The 19,968-nt window shown below is 44.3% G+C and overlaps 2 protein-coding genes across 2 annotated transcripts in view; one reads left to right on the forward strand and one right to left on the reverse strand.

Annotated features, from left to right (window-relative positions):
- T265_12977 (hypothetical protein) overlaps positions 1 to 19,968 on the reverse strand; it is a gene marked incomplete at both ends in the record, with an annotated part of 63,559 nt that overhangs the window by 28,755 nt on the left and 14,836 nt on the right. The window contains 6 exons of the mRNA XM_009166591.1: positions 3,026 to 3,886; positions 5,397 to 5,609; positions 7,130 to 7,204; positions 10,083 to 10,178; positions 17,882 to 17,988; positions 19,362 to 19,826. Of these exons, the coding sequence (XP_009164855.1) occupies positions 3,026 to 3,886; positions 5,397 to 5,609; positions 7,130 to 7,204; positions 10,083 to 10,178; positions 17,882 to 17,988; positions 19,362 to 19,826 (1,817 nt within the window). The remainder of the gene's footprint in view (positions 1 to 3,025; positions 3,887 to 5,396; positions 5,610 to 7,129; positions 7,205 to 10,082; positions 10,179 to 17,881; positions 17,989 to 19,361; positions 19,827 to 19,968) is intronic.
- On the forward strand, positions 10,428 to 10,871 carry T265_02323 (hypothetical protein; the record flags this gene model as incomplete). Its single annotated transcript, XM_009166537.1, has 1 exon — positions 10,428 to 10,871. One exon carries the CDS (start codon positions 10,428 to 10,430, stop codon positions 10,869 to 10,871), a length of 444 nt encoding a protein of 147 aa, XP_009164801.1.

The raw sequence follows: 19,968 nt of genomic DNA on the forward strand, positions 1-19,968 counted from the left end.
GAGTCGAAGGCTCAAGGTGGGGTACCTCAACCAAACCCCCTTCCTCGGCCTGGGCAACCGGGAAGTATCATTTGCCCGCGCAGTTCAGCGTCCATGGATGATGATGATGATAATCTGTTCTTGATTGAAGGAAGTCTAAGAAATTCCGGCTGTAAGGCTTTGATGCAGTATCGCCCCAATTTGTCGTTGGTAGAAGTACTCATCGGTCGAACTGGCTACAAATCGATGTGAAATACTGAAAAATATTGGTCCTAACCGCTGGGGAATTCATTTTTCCTTATATTTGTGAGAAGAACAAGCATTCTGTGATATTGAATAATTTCTCTTCGTTTCAGACCGAACCATAAGCTTATAAGTAACCCAGTTAACACACAGTTTGGGTTACCCGATTGATGACAATGAAGTGCTTGGAAATACACAAATAAAATAGCCTTTCAGCTGTAACATCATTCCTGTGCCTAGCTAACAATTTAGTTTTGGACTTTTGCGTCTGCGCACTCTCGGCTTTGCAGTTCAGACGAAGGTGAAGATTATGACCACAAGTCGATCAGTTCACCGCCCTAACATCCCTAACCAGCGACGAGCTCCTGGTGAAGAGTCCGTATCATTGTGATGAGTATGTAAAATAATCAGATGGAAAATACTTGGAGCCGATTGAGTAGCCATCGTTTTCGAAAACGTTTGGTGACAACCGGTAGATTTATTGCTGGGCAACGTTTCGCTTTTGACACAAAAGCTTCGTCAGGCCAAGTGACTAGGTTCCGAGGTTGGTCGAGATTTAAGGCGGAAGGAGAACCAATGAGCTAAGTCAAGCAAAATCTCATTTGGGTGCCGGTCGAGGGATTTTTGTGTTAGGGTGGGTGAACAAGTGTTGGGCCGGTGGGGAGGCCTACATGTGTTTGAGTCCAGTGTAGGGTCTAGTTTTTCTGGTTTGGTCTATTTGATGGTCCCTGTTGAACGTCGTTTGAACTTTATGTCCATAGAGACTGCGTGTCTAAAATTAATTGCAACGATTGCATTAAGGTATACATAGGACAAACTACCAGGGAATTACACAACAGAATTGGTGAGCATAAAAGAAGGATAAACAAACCACCAAGGAATGCAGTAGAATAACAAACGCTGGTGAAAGACTCAGCGATGGCGGTACGTGCCTTAGACACGGGACATAGAATAAGTCTGGAGAATGTGGAAGTCTTAAGACGGCGACTGCGATTCACACCACAATGGCTGATAGCCGAGGCGGCGGAAAATACTAAGCATCAGAGCGTGAATAGGACCGAGGGTGTGGAACTGGCGAGCGTATGGAAAGCGGTCTTAGATAAGCCGAGTTGGCACGTGACTGTGTGGTTGTCAGTCCATGTAGAATCATTAGCAAAAACTGGGTGGGTGGAAACCCCAACCCGACCAAAGGTCACAGCGTCCCTCTTACACACCTATCTTAGCACTAGCTCATCCACACACACGGACATAAAGTTCAAACGACGTTCAACAGGGACCATCAAATAGACCAAACCAGAAAAACTAGACCCTACACTGGACTCAAACACATGTAGGCCTCCCCACCGGCCCAACACTTGTTCACCCACCCTAACACAAAAATCCCTCGACCGGCACCCAAATGAGATTTTGCTTGACTTAGCTCATTGGTTCTCCTTCCGCCTTAAATCTCGACCAACCTCGGAACCTAGTCACTTGGCCTGACGAAGCTTTTGTGTCAAAAGCGAAACGTTGCCCAGCAATAAATCTACCGGTTGTCACCAAACGTTTTCGAAAACGATGGCTACTCAATCGGCTCCAAGTATTTTCCATCTGATTATTTTACATACTCATCACAATGATACGGACTCTTCACCAGGAGCTCGTCGCTGGTTAGGGATGTTAGGGCGGTGAACTGATCGACTTGTGGTCATAATCTTCACCTTCGTCTGAACTGCAAAGCCGAGAGTGCGCAGACGCAAAAGTCCAAAACTAAATTGTTAGCTAGGCACAGGAATGATGTTACAGCTGAAAGGCTATTTTATTTGTGTATTTCCAAGCACTTCATTGTCATCAATCGGGTAACCCAAACTGTGTGTTAACTGGGTTACTTATAAGCTTATGGTTCGGTCTGAAACGAAGAGAAATTATTCAATATCACAGAATGCTTGTTCTTCTCACAAATATAAGGAAAAATGAATTCCCCAGCGGTTAGGACCAATATTTTTCAGTATTTCACATCGATTTGTAGCCAGTTCGACCGATGAGTACTTCTACCAACGACAAATTGGGGCGATACTGCATCAAAGCCTTACAGCCGGAATTTCTTAGACTTCCTTCAATCAAGAACAGATTATCATCATCATCATCCATGGACGCTGAACTGCGCGGGCAAATGATACTTCCCGGTTGCCCAGGCCGAGGAAGGTCACTTGGCCTGACGAAGCTTTTGTGTCAAAAGCGAAACGTTGCCCAGCAATAAATCTACCGATTGTGTAAAATACTCCCCCATGTTGGTTATGATAATCGGCGGTAAAACTAAGTACTCCAACGATCAATCACTCGGCAAAGGACGAATGGATCTGAAAAATATGCCACTCGCGGCAACCGATACATCTGCACTTCTCGTCATGATGCTGGCTCAAATAAAGGAGCGTCTTTGCAGTAGCCATCGGACAGTGTGTGTGAGTCAATCATGCCAGGAGACCAGATTTGCCCACGACAAAAAATACCCCGTCAAAAACACGTACGTTGTAGTTTGCTAATGCACTGAAGATGATCAACTCTCATAACGGAGGAAACCATCAGGCTGCGACTGACAGCATCCTACTAACTCGTAACGCACGACAGCACAAACAAAAATGACAGCCATCCGCAGACGATGACTGTCCAGCATCAACCAATTGAAATGTACGTACTATGAAAGGAGTGGGATCCGGCATAGTAAAAGTTCTCAGGCAGTTTCCGGGTAGGAAGAGTACGGTTATTGGTGGTGGGGATCATTGATACACTAAAAAACTCCAGGGGCGACTGAACATCAACTCACCAAACACAATCTCGGACTTTGTCGGTCCTTCTTGGCGGGATCACTGAATTGCATGTCTTTACACCGGTCGCTCATTGCAGCAGGGCAACTCGCATAAGGGTTCAGGTGTGGGAAGTGTCGTATTGAAACTCTGGGAGAAGCCGTAGTGGTTGCATTTGGACCCTCTTCTGGCGAATGATCGGATGCTGATGTGAGCGAAGTGTCGCGCATATCAACAGGAAGGTGCGAACTGGAGAGGTGAAAGTCACAATTCGATGGAGATTCGTCCGTGGAGCTGTTGTTTTCCAGTCCCGTGATTTGAACTTGAATGGGTCGACGTAGTCGAAATGAGAGAGTGAAAAGCCAATTGATGCTCGTTGGATCCATGTGATTTGAGTTCATTTCAGCCAGGTAAATGCGTATGATGTCCACATTAACTTGGTCTTTGACTTCCATCAGCTGATTCAACAGCTGACTGAGGAGGAGCAACTGATCCAATGCATCAGGTAGACGACTGTACGACACGGGGATCCAGTGATGCCCCAGACCCACAGAGGGCACCATACCTAAGGAGATTAGAATGCAATCGTCTGGGTTGCTGGGCCGAGTATCCGTTGGTATCCGAGGGTTGGATGATTCCAGTGGGTTCAAAGAGCAGTCTACGTCAACGAGAACGTTCAACGGAGGCCGACATGGCTGAGGAGCACTCTGAACAACCCACAGACTAAGTGGGATTGATTCAAGGAATGATTGTCGATAGACTGTACACCGGGTTCGACTGCGCGGAGAGTGTTGGCTGGAAGACGCATCGAAAATTTCGACGACAGTCAGAAATTCAGCCCAAACGTGCGGACAGTGCAAACACCAGAAGTGAGGAGAATCCTAGTGAATAAAATAACAAGAACTGTTACAAATTCAATCACAGATAGGGTGAACGTCAAAATGGAGAACGCTTTTCCTTACAGTTGGTTTTGGTGATCGCAGTGACACCCACGCTTAGTTTTTAGTGTAACAATGAGATGAACGGTGTTGATGCAAAACGCATTTAGCGCTTCAACAAGGGGTGCAAAGCCCATGTAAAGTGGCTAAGAACAGATTGAGAGGCTGATGTCTGGATTGCCCATAGAGACGCAAATTTGGACAGTATAACAAAACCAAGGTAAAAGAAAACATGGCAAGGAAAAACATGATTCTTTCAAGATACCACAGTAGCCAGGAGAAAAAAGCAGAATAAAAGAATGACGAGACCCAATCAGAGAGACCGGCTATATTCACCTTCGTGCGAGAAAAAAACCGGCCAAGCATCGGGGTCTTTTCTCTATTTTAACATTAGGAATAGTTAAGCAGACTCTCCAAACTTTTATTTCCTTTTGTTTTATTTGCTACGGTGACAACAGGCGGTTCAAATTTGACACAAGATGTTGAAGCTAACCCCAAATTTCAGCCGCCTGCGATTGAAAAACTACTCACAAGGTTGTTGAACCGCTGAATCGCATGTTGTAGTCGGACAGTGAGGAGAAAAATACGTACTGAGTATTAACCACTCGAGGTACTACTATCGCAAACGAAGAAGCTGTTGTACGCAACTGAACAGGCAACTGATAAGCGATCATCCCACTACTATATTTCGCACGGTCCAGCTGATGAGATGTCAATCTTATGTTGAAGCATTTGTCAATTGTCGGTTAGCTAAAGGTGCACTAGAATCGTGAAGAATGTAAAAGTTAAACTGTTCAAATGTGGTGCCTACTCAGCACCCGCTATCAGTTGGAAACGCCGTAAGATCACTCCGGTATACACGGTAACAAGTGAAAATCGAGAAGTCGGAATCCGACTGCAGTAGGTGCTGTTACCTTAGAAAGGCATGGTTAAGTCCCACTTGCGCACGTTCCTCAGGGTCCCATACCCTACCCGACCCTAATTCCACTTCTCTCGGTGACTTATATTCGTTCATAGCTCATCTGATGCATACATCACCATATGAAGCCATGTTGAATATCTCATCTCTCGATTTTCAAAATGGTAGTCACCAGCCAATGATCTCAAAATGGGATGGCTCCGAAAGTCACCACAAAAAACCGATGTCACCAAGGTTATGTGGTGAACCAAGCGAACTTCAAACCAACCCGAATCGACTGTGTTCAATTGTTCCACTATCGATAATTCAGCCTTAGGTTCTGCTACCGTGCCCTTTTTTGCCTACTTATTCCAATCCGCGTCCACTTCTCCTCCGATTGTCCGATTATATAAGATCGATTAAATGATTCCACGGTTTCATGTGTTATCACTCACGTATTACAGCACAATCCCTGGTCAGTTAAATCAAAAATAGACAAAAGGCCATAGTGGAAAGTCCTATTAGAAATGGAGTGTGTAGTCACATAGCTCTTACCGGCCTTGAAGGGTGAACCTGATTCGAACGAGCTGAGCAGATTAAATAAGCAAATTTGTTCACATCCAACGGGACATGGCACGGACCACCACCGGGCTCCGTGGTGTTTGGGAAGGACGAGGACGATGGCTGTTCAGCTAGCAGACCGCGTAATACTGAGGCGGTATATGTGGTGACAGGAGGGACGAGAAGTTGGATAAAGAGTTGGTCAGCCTAAAGCAAAAGAAAAATCGATCGATCAACCAGCTTATAATAAATAAGGCCACACAAGGCAATCACAACTATGATACGTGCATTAGCGAAAGTATTCTCGACGAAATATTCGAGAGACTAACACGCAAATTGGCTAGATACCTTGAGTCAACAGTGGTGAAGAGAATGAAGTACAGTGCACATCGTCCCATCAGTGGAAGTGGTTGAGGGCGGGCAAAGTTCCTAATAAGCAGGACATGTTCTTGTATATAATTGTATGCCATACATCTTATGGGGTGTATAAGCGTTAATAGGTACCCACCGGCTCCACTCAGGGACTCGAAGGCAAGTAAAAACGCTTACATGCTACTCACGATTTTTGAGTAGTGAGATTATGAGGGCTCAATTTCGGACCTCGCGCTGCAAACAGAGGTCAATGCATTTGTCCTCCTTACTGGAACTCGTCATCATCTATCGGATCTCAGAGTACAATCTTAACCAAAAAATTCCCGATACGTGTTAGATTCTGACATGTTTCAAAGCGATAATTTTTAAAGTAGTGTGTGTCGAGAAGTCATCCAACTCAGAAAAATCTGAAATACGGAAAACCTGTCCATTTGAACTTAAACAAAAGTTTCCAAGTACAGTATAGCTTGATGCTCAGTTCAAACAATCCGCGGCCAACCTGGAATTCCTTTGTTGATTTTACTCAAATGCCATCATAGCCTACGGGGTTCAGGCAGTCGCAAGTAAAAACGTCAGATTCCCCTTGTACAGCTTTAAGCTTCCGAACTGTCTGTAAAAGAATGGTTGGGAGTCGATGAGATGAGTCAGTACGACGTGCCAAATTTTCCACATGCCTATCGCCCACTGGCTGAGTAAATGCAGTCGTATTTGAAGGCAAATCATTCATTTAAAAATATCCCCTAGGCAGTTTTAGACAACGAGCTTATCAAACATTGCTGGGAATCGAACGGGTAGTGAAAGTTCAAGTGTTACCGAGGTTCCTCCGGTTCTCTGATACTGTGCTGATACATGATTGTTCCAAGTGCACTAGACATATAATATATTTCCACCCCGCAAAATACAATGTTGTGATTATCCATACTTTTGAATCCCGTGCAAAGCTTTCCTTAGAGCAGCTTTTTGGTGAAAAATATGTCAGAGTGGAAACGGTATCTCTGATCAGTTAAGCTGGGACAGCGAGGTTCAAAACGCCCAGAAAACTAACGGTCACTGCTGCTGATTGGTCATTAAGTGTGTAGAGTTTGGTGAACCGATTTTCACTAATTTCATACAATTCTACCGACAACATTTTCCGAGAATGATGGCTTCCTAAAAATATGTTTTCTGTTTACTGTGACACAATAGCAGAGGCCAGAACTACAATTGAAGTGTCTATCTAAATGATCAGATTAGCACACCTCTACAACAAAGTGACGCAGTCAGCCGGCTTACTTGGCAAACGTGCTTTGTGACTTCAAAAGTTGTTATTTACACAAGGAAAGTGCGAAAGGATAAAAATCACGCCACAAACTGACCTGTAGAACCAACATATCCGGCCCCGGCAAACCAACCGAACTGCTCGGCTTTGCCGAACACAATGGCAGAAGTAACTACAAGGGGAAAATTCAGAAGGAGAGCTAATGAGGGCCAATGCGTTACGTTTCAAGCTATCCAATATAAAACAATCTTAGCCGCAATTGACAACTGGCAGCCGTCCAGAACAATGGTGCTTTTCTACTGTCCAGAGTGGGCCTATGGCTGAGGCTAATACGGACGATTCTTATATAAATCAATCTAACACAAGTTCTTGACTGATGTATTGCGTTATGTTTACCAAAAACCATTCGTCTGATACGATCGCGTCGTCAAAGCTGCCAGAATGAATTTGAGACTTCAGGCAGGTCAGAAAAAAACCAGTGTGGCAAGTAAATTTTTCTGGAAATTGATAAGTTTTACTTGCTGCGCTAGTAATTCTGATTCGCTACCAAGTAATTGCTTGCGCACCGATTCGTTGTGCATATGCCGCGACAGTTATATTAGCAATGTACCTGCGGTGGAGTTTTAAGGCATCTTGTGTCTTCAAAGTGCGGGATCAAAGTTTCGAGAACACAAATTGAAAATGATCTTCAAGTGGACACGCGTAAACGGCTCTTCGGATTGAACTGAATTCGCTCTTGACAATTAGAACAGTCGTATTATCGGCTAGTTTGTGGATGAGGTTACATTGCTCCTTGGGAGGATATTGCAAAGGTCGTGAGGTGTTTACTTTAGGCATTCAGCGTTTGAAAATGTTGTTTCCTTTCTTAGAGAAAGGATTTATTGGGTCAGTCCGAAAAATTTCATATTCCGATTGCAAGACAATAGATCGCAACAACCGGTAAATTATCTAATACGATCGAAAAGAAAACATCGAAGACCCAAACGAACCTGCTGTGCATCGCATCATGAGCCCTCAGATTTGGTCAGTCCTCCACAGCCAAGTTAGTTGTTAAATCACCAGCTCCGGGCAGGGTTCCCCAAAGAAATCTTAAGAACTGCTGCCTCGTCGTTCAAACTTAGAAGCTAGAGGCTGGGGACAAGGCCCAGAGCAAAACACTACTTCCTCTCACTGCCCGTATTTTAATAATGTGTCACAAAACAATCACAGCTTAATCAGTTGACAAGATACACAGACTGATCCAGGAACTGAAGCTTTTCAACTTGAAATGTGAAAAAGGCACAATAGGTTGAGAATTCTGAGGCAAGGGTTTGCAATGGGAAGGTGCAAGACGCACGCCAAGGCAAGGGACCACACCCGAAATTCTGTTGGGGAAAGATATTGCGGGTCGGTGATTGTCGTAAAACAAAGCAAACACTGTTCGCACAGTTACCAACTAGTACCACTCAGCCCTCTGTTTTAAAATGACCACATATTGATACGCCTCACTCACCATCAATGCCGGCGTCGGTGTTCATGCGGCACAACCGCATGGACTGGTATGCGACTCACTGAACTAGGACTAACCTAATAGTGTGATCGAATCTGGCTGGTTGTCTTAAAGTACACCTAAATTTAGAAAAACCTGTCAATTAACTATTCATACACACGTCACTATATTACGAGGCTTCTTTGGCAGGACTTACCATACAGTTATGTTGTGACCCCTGAACGATGTCAATCTACCATTGGTTGGAGCTAGATATCCATGCCATTGTCTAACAGGTATATGCTGCCACAATCAGACCCAAGTCTGAAACGCCTAAGCAGTACCTACGGAAATGTCAATCATTAGGTTGAGAATGTTGGGTGGAATGCACGGTTCGGTAGAGCGAAGGACAGGTTAGAGTGTGGGTATGTACACCAAAAAGCATTGCTTTCTAACGCCGATCATGAGCCTAGAGCATTTATAAAACATCAATTACACAGAGGACTCCAGAGTGGCATTCAATCAAACAATCTGAGCCAAAATACTTGTGAACGGGTCGGTCAACGATGCAGCAGGATGGGGACCGACCGACCAGCATATTTCATAGCCAGTTGAGGGAGATATCGCCAATTAAGTTAGAAGATGAAATGACATGCAGTGGAACTCAGTGTACGAACCAACACTGAAGCTGTTAGGTGCTCCCAAAAAGGCTATGAAACGCCCCATTGAAGTTAACTGGCAACGTAGCGCTCGCCTGCGGTGATTCGGATAAAAACAATCTAAGGCGAATAAATGAGGTAATCAACAAACATTTTGAGTTTTCGCTTGCTTCGTACATGTGGGGGAGGGGAAGTCATTCTCTACAAGGTCAAGTGACTGGCAAGCTCGCTGATCATTAGTGCAAAAATTTCAACGTGAATCGAGGACACATTGTCAATGTGTTGTTAAATGTGGTACTAACCGATGTATCTAGTGAGAACTTCATAAAACTGACTGATACAATAATAGGGATGACCGGACAAATACCACAGTGTACGGAAAGGACATTATGTACAACTCGAAATCAAGTTACTCTGCTCTAATGGATATGCATTTCCTGGCATGAAACCCAGTAAGTTGAACACCGTTCCGGACACCCTAACTTGAAGTTCAATCATCATGAGACTCCTATTACGAAACCTTACAGTTCCTGTTGAGTCATCTCCAAAATTCCATCGGGATGTCTTTTGAAATATTTCGGAACTGTTCAACGCTGAAAACGTATGGTCTAATGCAAATGATGTACTATCCTCACAATGATGACAAATATACTTATAGATAACCAGTCTGTTCGCGTCTGCATTTCACTGCCGTATATCTAGAGTTGAGTCGTTCCCTTAGTTTGCCAGTTGATGAGCAAGCTAAGATCGCAAAATGTTTACCGTGAATCGATCTAGAAAGCTAAACGATTGGAAGTTCCTTCTTCCACCAAAGATGTTCGTTAGGTCATGTGAATGATAGCTAACATAAATTCAGAGGGAAACAACATAACTGTAAAGCGTTGTAGTGTGAGGCGAAAAACAGCAAACAACGCTCAGCTTACCCTAGGCATCAGTGCTTCACAGCGGAGGTGGTAGGACTTCGGTTCAATGAGTCCAGTATCTTGCGACAACAAAGACGTCTGACGCATAAGCGTGTACTGTACAACAGGTAGAAAAGCAAAAAATGAATTCCATGGCAAGTACGTTAACCTGCACTCACCGAGAGGTCAAAACACAGTAGGTATGCGGCTTTCCGCCCTAGTATTCAAAAAAAGACAACAGAATACCATGCAGACGAAAGATGGACAGATACAATGACCCAGAATTCGCAGATTCCACACACTAGGCATGTGATTGGTGATAGTATTGATCAAGCGGCAGTCTAGCGACTTCAGTGATGCTGAACAATGGAGCACATATCAGTGCCAAAGTGTGTCATTAATTCCGAAAAATCTATGGGTGATATGCAGTTTGAAATCGCAGTTGGAAACCCCGAAGCACCCTTGGACAGCTCGAATTGGCCTGAAGCTAAAAATGAGGTGAATATCAAGCTGTTTGTACGGTCTTTCTTGGCTGTGGTTCGGATCATCGTGCCGTTTCACGATAGTTCCGGCGAAAATCCTCAGGCAATTGATTATCAGGATAACGAACACGAGTACATTGTCTATGATGAAGTGTGGAGACCAAAAATGTGCTGGGAACACGCCTGTCCCCTAATGCTGAGATTCTTGTCGGTTCTTGCTACTTCGCTCTTCCTTCAATTTCTTGGTGCAATGCCAAAGTGTTTCCACCAACATGCGTATTCGAAGCCATCATTCATTCTGTCCGACCTGCTCTCCACAGAATGTTGACATGTCTCGTTCAGCAAAGATACGAATGGATGCCCAGTGAACGAAAAAATTGAACGTACACACTGCGCGGCATCGTGATTAACATTCCAACAGAAATACGGTTTGACATCGTCCGGATATTCTATCAGCCTCTTCTTCTAATCACAGCAGTTGGATTCGGTAAAACACAACATTACAAAGCATGCGCAGTTTTGTATCCGACAGCGGCAAGTAAGGTAAGCCGACGGTTTAAGCCACACTGCATATGGAAAAAGTAGCACGTAATTGAGACGACACGTTTCTAATTTCTTATCAAAAATTTATCGCATTTAATTAATTTTTAATAAACCTATCGGGTCAGTTCAACAGCCCTCATAGCTGGATAGCCTATATATTCCAGTTCACTTTGTACCGGAGGATCAGTGTGAAGTTTTCGTGCTCAACACTGTTGGCAGCCACCTTTGCGTCTTTTACTTCTCCCTCAAAGAAAGGAGCCAGGCAGACGACGCACAAAAAGCAGCATCGTGATCTGGGGTTAAAAGATGGATCAAAACGATTTGGCGACAGCATGCCCCAAGGGTCGTAATTTAAAAGCACAAGTTCTCCAAACAGATCGTAACAGGCATGTAGTGAGCAGGTTGAGAAAAGCCACGGAGTCGATGACGCTCGAATCCCCGTACCAACACCGATATCCTTGGCGGGAACGCCTTGTAAAGATTCTTGGAAGACGAATCTGACAGCAAACATACGAACCTGCCAATCAAACGACTTCAGACAACACAACAACAGGGACAGAAGATGGTAATCAGCAGGATGCGGGTGCGTGATGCACAGAAACAACAGACTGTTCGATCCACACAACTCCGAGTTTTACCACAAACAAAATGGATAACATGATACTAGTATCAGAAGAACGATTAAATCTCGTAGTAAACGGACCTTCCAACGAGGCTGGAAACAAAAGACAGATGGATAAATGTAGCCCTAGGAAGCAAACAGACCACGGTGGGGGCGAAAACCAAGTATCGCTGTGACTGTAGTGGGGAATCGATGCGTATAAAACATACAATCACAGGTCATTTATTTGCATCGTCAGTCTCATGGGTTTCGTGGGTGGTTGAAAGTACAGTAACTGTTCCATTCACCTGTATCTGTGAACAACGTATTTCAAGTTTGCTGTCTAGGCGGAAACGGTGTCTTACTAACGTTTGGTAGGCTTTATTTGACTACAGTAGCATGCGATTGTTTTGTAGCCACTCAGTGAAAGCGGTATTCTCTAGTTCAGAATTGTTATCGCTTTAGTTATACAGTCCGTTTTGTCTAATGAGCACTCACTTATCTGTGAGTTTGCATAAACGGTTTTCAATTTGCTAGAGGGCGTAACCTGACAGATATGGCTATATCATGCAGTAAATGTCGATCTTGTACAAATTTGTCGCCCCTCATTGCGGAGCTCCTTCAACTCCAGTCATATCTGACAAACAGGACTATTTAAATTTCATGGACTGACTGGGTTATGGTCCCTAACACGTGTCCTTCACTCATTTACTCTCCTTATCCTCAGTGAACGAAGCCTTAGCAGCTGGAACCGCCGCACTTCGATACACGATTTGTGACTGGAGTGAACTATGCGGTCGGAACTCAAAATGGTGCAATTGGTGGCATACTGGGATCGGTTGAAAAACAACCGCGGTCGTCGGAAATAAATCCTAGTCGCGGTGGTCTGGCTTGAGTGCTGCAATGAACTCAAGGGCTACACTGGTTGGAACTTCGTTTCGCAAGGGGAGCAGCCTGACCAAGAGCAGTGAGACGCCGTACCATAAGTAATCGTGCTGCAAGATAATCTGGGGATACAGTCGTTCCGTCTTCGCCGATTGGCGTGTTAAGGAAGTAAAGTATTGTTTTCTCCTAGGCGACCAGCATGTCCACATTTTTGGAAGCAGCAATACTGTCTTCCTCCGAGGAAGGATTACAAAAGGTCGCTCTGATCGCCCAAAGGTTGGTCGTGACCGTAGCAGCGGTTGAAATACTTGTAATTCGGTGATGCTCAAAAAGCACCCGTTGTCCCCAACCTCATTAAGAATCAGACAATAATACTCCCTTCGCCCACCCATTATGCCAGCCCACTGCCATCGATCAGATTGGACAGGGCTCCGGGCAGGGTCACCACTGCCTCGCGGGTCAGGCTTTTGAGTCAGAGACCAGAGGAAGAATCCTAAGACAGAAAACATATCCTTCCACTGCCTTTCAGATCAGATTCTAAGTCAGAGGCTCAAAGCGCGGCAAATTAACCAAACTCCCTTCCTTGGCCTGAGCGACCGGGAAGTGTCGTTTGTCCACATAGTTTTCTGTATATCGATATCTCTTCCCAATCCCTTCCCACCAAACAAGCCAAAGTTGCTGATCATTTGTCATTTATGTGACCGGTATGCCTTATACACTCCGCTACCAATTAACAACAAACAGAATAACTGCTACAGCCATGAGATCCTTTCTACATAGGACCATTTAACATTCGTACTCTAGGTCAAATTGGCAAACCGAGACCCTATACTCCCTTAAAATTTATGTATGCTGTATCTCTGTAACACGCAAGCACCGTCATGACCCTAAAAACGCCAAAGACGAACTCAGAACTTTCATATTTCACTCTGTGGGTTTGGTGATCCAGAAGCGATGTCTCGTCAAATATATGGCGTGGGAGTTGTACTCAGCCCTAGAGCTGAGCACATTTTGCTAGACTGAACAGTCGTCCAGTCAACAGTTGTCCTCGCGCTGTTCGGTTATCGAGCTCAATCAATTGCAATGCTAATTGACACCAAAAATCGTGAAGATGGACAAGGCATTTGCCACAGGTATCAGCAGCACCCTTTACTAATTAATATTACCGATCGGCCAAAAGATAGCAACGACCAACGAAACGATAAGTGAAAAAGTAGGCTCATTAATTCACTCACACAAAGGCCGACTGGAAAGATAGGCCAAACAGTTCGAAGAATAGTTTAGCTGGTCTCCAGCAACACAGACTCTGGAGACAGTGCATGTGAGTAAGTGGAATGTAAACTTCAATCACCCATCAAAAGAAACAGTAAGAAATATGAATGTTGAAATGGAGAAAGCAACAGAATAGGACGGTCTAAACTTTAAGGAAGGGGCGGAACTCCTAGTTATGCATTTGACAAATCTTATTAGTGCGATATGGAGTGAANTATATATATATATATAATCAGCGTTACATTGTGATGATCGTGATAATGATTGTAACTTTTTCATGCTTTCGTAAAATCAATTATGGCATGCAACGGTTGATTTGTGACCAAACGTTGACCCCTCAGAAGACGCATGGATAAAAGGGGTGGGGCCCGAAGTGCACCTGTTTGATCGACCGAGCAATACCTTGGGCGATGCCGTAGAGTCGAAAGATGGTGGGACCATCCAGACTAGAAATCGGGTCAGAGCTGCGGTAGAACCACATAGACAAAAAGAGGGAAGGAGCGAAATATGTCCCTACATAAGACAGATGTTAATAAAAGATAACTGCCAACGACCTCCTCCTTAAGACAGTATTCTACTGCTTTCCGGAAAAGCAAACAGATCTCCGAAATTTCTTCAGCTGGAAGAAAAATCATCTCGGTCGGCCAGTGGAATCACCACTGACGGTCTTTTGAGAGATCCTATTAGCCAAACGTATCTTTGGAATGTACTGTATCTGTTCTTATAACGCTCAAAATGTTACCGATTGATGGAGAATATACACACAGTAATGAACGGCTTCAAACGTCCAAAAGCGGACACAGAAATTTCTGACAAAACAAATTTCTGCGAGATGGCCTCAGTAGACGGAAATGTCGTTCCAGCGAAGCTAAATACCATATCAACAAATGGACGATTCTGACAGAATAAATCGATTAAGCACAGTTATAGAGCCCAACTTTCTAGGACGCCAGCTCACCTATCGGTAGAACAAAGAATGGAAGAAACAGTGGGAGCAAGTACTTCCATCCGACTGGGTCGGAAAGCAAACAAAAGTGATATACGCCCGCTGATTCCTGTTAAAAATGCACTAAAATCCCGTTGCTCCAAAAAATCCAATATATATATGAGCGTAATCCAAGAGCGACTGTCAGACAATTAAATGGAAATGAGTGTGTTTAATGTAAAGATTATGTTCCGGTGCCTAGAGCCCCTGACTGATATTTCCATTTGGCCACCGAAAGGTAACCTGAAGTAATTAATGAAGTCATTTTAAAAATAAAAGATGTTGCTGCATCCTCTCCACGACTATTCACTTGGTTTACTCAGTCAAACGTATATCGATGGGGCAAGAGACTGTGCTCTTTGTCAACGAAAAAGGCACGCCCCATCCACACACAAAGTTTACCAAGCAAACAGATTTGGTAAGGACTGTTGCTTGCTTTTGTTTCACCAAAAGAAAAGAGCGGGTTGCAGATCGCATTCAGCTCAGTACTACCTTCTTAACTGGTGAGGGAAACTGGTCGTAGCGGTCAACTATTCAGACACAGCTCTTCCGGGTAGTCTGCCTGAAGCCAGAACGAAAGTCTCGTTAATTTAAAGGAGGACGAATAAGCCACTCTGGGAACTACAGCCGACTGAAGAAATACTAGAGTGGATGAAAGAAGCCATACGAATTACGCAGGTTACTGATTCTGCGACAAAGGGGACATTAGAAGAGAGAAGAACCAGTAGACGAGAGTTTACCCATTCTAAACCCTGCTGATGGAGTGTTGCAAAATGCTGTGATCGACGGAATAGCTGTGTAGTGGAACTAGCTTCCAAGGAATAATATCCCAGGAAGCTTAAGTTGCTGTTCAAATTGAATGAGATCTGTGGACAGATGATGTGGAAGTAAAATTAATCAACCTGAACCGAGAACAAGCGATATCGGAGATAGTTCTTAAGGCCAAAGGACTCAAAGGGCGTTTCCACCTTGGGGGTATTACGGTCCCAATCCATGTGGGGAAATTGGACAGCAGTAAATTTGAATAAGTACACAGAAGATCATGACCATACTCCCCAAAGTTGAGTAGAAATGAACTCATTAAAAGGGCTATTTGAAGTTAAGAAGCTGATATAGTACACTTCGCCACTGAAAGCTGATGACGGGTATCTGTGAACTTCAAGACAAAAACACTGGTGTGCTTAGAAAGTCTCTTCGTTGAAGACGTCCCAGCAACTTGTTATGTTTCGTAATCTAAAAAATTTTCCTCATAGGACGAGGTTTTAGAGCCAGCTTAGTGAGTGGCAGTGACGTGGGAAAGCAGTTTGAATACTTCAGCATGCAAGACCCCACTACGGACACCTAAAACCGATTACAAGCACGGGTGTTTCATATTTCGGATATCTGGTTATTCTGACGCAATGGCTCGTGGTAACTACAGCGTGGGAGTTGCACCCAGCCGCGAGGCTCAGACCGCCTTACTGGACTGGATCCCAGTAAACAGACACCTTTGTGCTGTGTGGCAGTCTGATTCAATTAGGATAAATACAGGTGGATGCTGTACCGGCATACGCCCCGACAGACTGTAGTTCTGAGAGTGAGAAGAAGTGGTTTTATCAATGTCTGATATGAATGCCCAAGTTGGACGACTAAATCCGGGAGAAGCGCAGCTGGGTGGTCGATTTGGAGTCGATGCTTAGAGTACGGATAATTGGGAGCGACTGCTTCAGCTGTGTAACAATCATTATGTCCCTGGCCAGTTCAAACTTCCAACATGAACGTTCACATCCAGTTGCTTGGAAGCTGTCAACAGCAAGACTGCAGTATCTTTAGCTAAGAAATAGGTGGCTTACGTTGCGACATGATAACATTCCCCATGGACTCTAAAATCGAAAATGAAATATTCGAGATAATCATGGTTGCCATCATCGCTCAGTCAGTGATAGAAGACAAGAAAACACGCATTTATGCAGTAAAAAGGAGACGAAAACAACTACTCATTTCCCCAGCGTCCTTTGCGCTAGACAGAGAAATAACTGGAATGCGTAAGAATTTAGTCCAGTGCTGTTATTGGGCTTGGTGCTGACAGTGATGAAGGTGTGAGATAATATCCGCGCGTCCTCGATCGGTCGATTGGCGTATGGAGGTGGAACTAGCAGTTTCATCGATCTGTGCTAAATGTATCAGAGATGGGTCACAAACAGGCAGAGAAGTCGATGGACAGCACAAGCGACCACCACAACCAACTCCACTGAATGAATGTGCCACACGCAGCACATGAATGCGCTGGTTTGACCGGAACGCTGTATGGACTGTCAAAGCTGTCAGTAAGGTCATTAGACGGGACATATGGACCAATGGTGGGCTAGTAAAAGAGCAGGATTTTCTAGAAAGTGAATCCTGTCAACCAGCCGTCCGTGTATGACATTACCAGATGGCATTAACCAGATGTCTATTTGCATGGATAGCATTGCAACCAAATGGACTATTCTGGGTCATGGTATGGAGACCTTCCTTTGTGTAGAACAAGGAGAAAACATCAGAGGATCGAATATCAGTTCGTAAGTGAACTACTAGTATTAATTTCATCTCCCAGGTGAGAAAGCCGACGGAACGGAGTACAATCATGTGTTTCGACGTACAGCAGTACCTCCTATAATCAAAGTAGTGATGTCCAGACAGTCCCATTCACGTGATGAAGTCCTTCTGTGGACAAATTGATATACATCAAACACATTTTCGCGAGAAATGCTTGAGGGTCATAAAATAATCACCGTTCGGGCAAATCATTCAGGTCTCTTGAGTAGGATGTGATGATTCAGACGTGTCCAAGGTGTATTGGTGTGATGCTGCCAAACCCTGTTCACTGGTCAAATGAACGGAGTAAAAATTCTGGCACAACCGGCGATACACAACACAGATGAGCTTGAATAGGGAGCAAAGTCTGAGTACAGAGCTCCCTACTCTATGTCGTACACTCACCAGAACGACAGCGCTAGCACAAAAGAAAGGCCGCCAACACGAAAGTGATGAGGATAGGAACATAACCAAGCACGAACGGTGCTGTACTCACCAAATTTAAATGCAGGGTCAACAGGAACATATTGAGCCATATGACAGTATCCGCATCGAACCTCACGTAAAACGGCTTCAGTTGCGCGAAAAAGAAGCATGGGAGGGCTGCAAAGATGAGGGAAGAGTGGGTTTGTATACGGACAGAAAGACCAGTGTGCTATGCACACACAAGAAAATACGGAACCCGGTAGGTACCCTGGTTGAAGCGCTGTCGGGGTTAACACACCCAGTTTCTGAAAATCAGCACACAACAACAAAATTATGGAAATACCTTTCTCCTTAGGAGTTAATAACCAATTTATCCAGCACACGAATAGATCTACAAAGAACATTTTCAAAGTATAAGCAGACAAGTGTAAACAAATTTTTTGAAGAGAAAGTTTAAGCTGTGCGCTGCGAGCCAACGACTGTTAAAACAATGGATGAATTAGCCTACCTGGCTGCTTGGGGTGGTGTCCAACACACAGTGAGCTGTGGGATGACATCGAGAGCCGCCAATCAACTAATCCCTCCTAAGTGGTGCCACCACATAAGGATATCCTTATAAGACCAACCATCCTTCTGATTCTTCGGGACTTATTTTTTGCTTGAAACAGACAATCACCCATCATACGCACACACAAAAAGACCGCTTAAACAACAATGATAGTAAGAAACTAGCCGGTTCAATACGCATTAGATGAAATGACCGATCTGTCTGAATAAAGATCACCGAAAGCAAGAAAGCCACAAAATACTGGATTGAAAGGGTGGTCCGGTGGAAAGGGTGTCTTTGAACGAATTTACCCACATACTCTAAGGACTATCTTCCACAAAAACTATCGCGAAGTAGGATGAGTCGTTTGTGTGGGGATGACCTTATAAACATTGAACATCCAAAAACCTATCCGTCTGCAGAAGCGACTTACAGCGTGAACCGATGTTGTCCACCTAACGGCTTGTTTAGTCATTCGGCACATGCTAAGGGATCCGAGGATTGGTTTGTGTCACCAAATTCATCGGGTCACAAACAATGGGTCTGTGACGGATTGAGCTCTCCCATCCCTCCTAAAGTATTCTACTACATGTAAACTACTACACGGAATCTGATGAAAGTTGGAGATCAAAGTAGGAACAAGGCACTACCGCATAGTCCCCAAAGCATGCGAAAGTACTAATGGTCCTTAGAACTCACAAAGACCTGACAGTTGGATACGGTTATCCAAGTGAAAATGTGCTCAAACCGAACTAAACCGTGAATGCTTTGAAGCATGCATGCACAACTTAGGTCAGGATCGTCCCCCGTTATGAGGCATGCATTTAACAGAAGTCGGAAACGGACATTATCAGTCAATTTGAAATAACGACAGGTTTCACCTTTCTACTATAGCTGTTTTCCCACCTCCTTCCATCAAAAGTTATCTCTTTGAAAGTAACTTTGCAGAGAAAAGCCACAACTCTACGTAAAGAAATAAACTGAGAATACACGACCGACTCACTGTCTGCTTCCACTCCAGAGGGACGTTGTTTAGACGGGTAAGATCGATAGATGTTGTTAAGTTCCACAGTCAAAAAGTACACGCTCTCTGGTAAGCAATGTAGCTTTTTGTCTGACCCTATGAACAAACGGGCGTTTGCTGGGACCTCTTCGCCCAGGTGGTGATGCTGTTGTACCATTGTCCCATGCCGATCACCGGAAGAAATATCGACGGATACTTCGGGAAGCGACAGCAGGGATACATCCAAATCACATATGCGGAAAACAATCACGCTCTGAAAAATGGAAGGATCCGAATAAACCAAATCACGTCCGGACAGAACATCGGGCGAGGAGTTATCACTGTTCACGGAGGTTGACTCCCTCAGAGATAGCTGAATTGTGTGAACTGGGTTCAGACTTCTTAGCCAAGCATTACGAGCCTCGTGGAACTCACGGGATCCGTGCCAAGAAACTCGTGGCGTGGCTGAAACCAGAAAAACCAGATGCTCATAAGTTTTCCCACGGTTATGGTTCGCATTTTATTCAGTTTGTTTTCCATAACAAGAAAAGAAATCACACAGGTGACGTGATTTTAACCCCATGAATTCTGGTAAAATGGCCCCGAT

This window comes from Opisthorchis viverrini (genome assembly GCF_000715545.1).
Source record: "Opisthorchis viverrini unplaced genomic scaffold opera_v5_28, whole genome shotgun sequence".
In the NCBI taxonomy this organism is placed as follows: Eukaryota; Metazoa; Platyhelminthes; class Trematoda; order Opisthorchiida; family Opisthorchiidae; genus Opisthorchis; species Opisthorchis viverrini.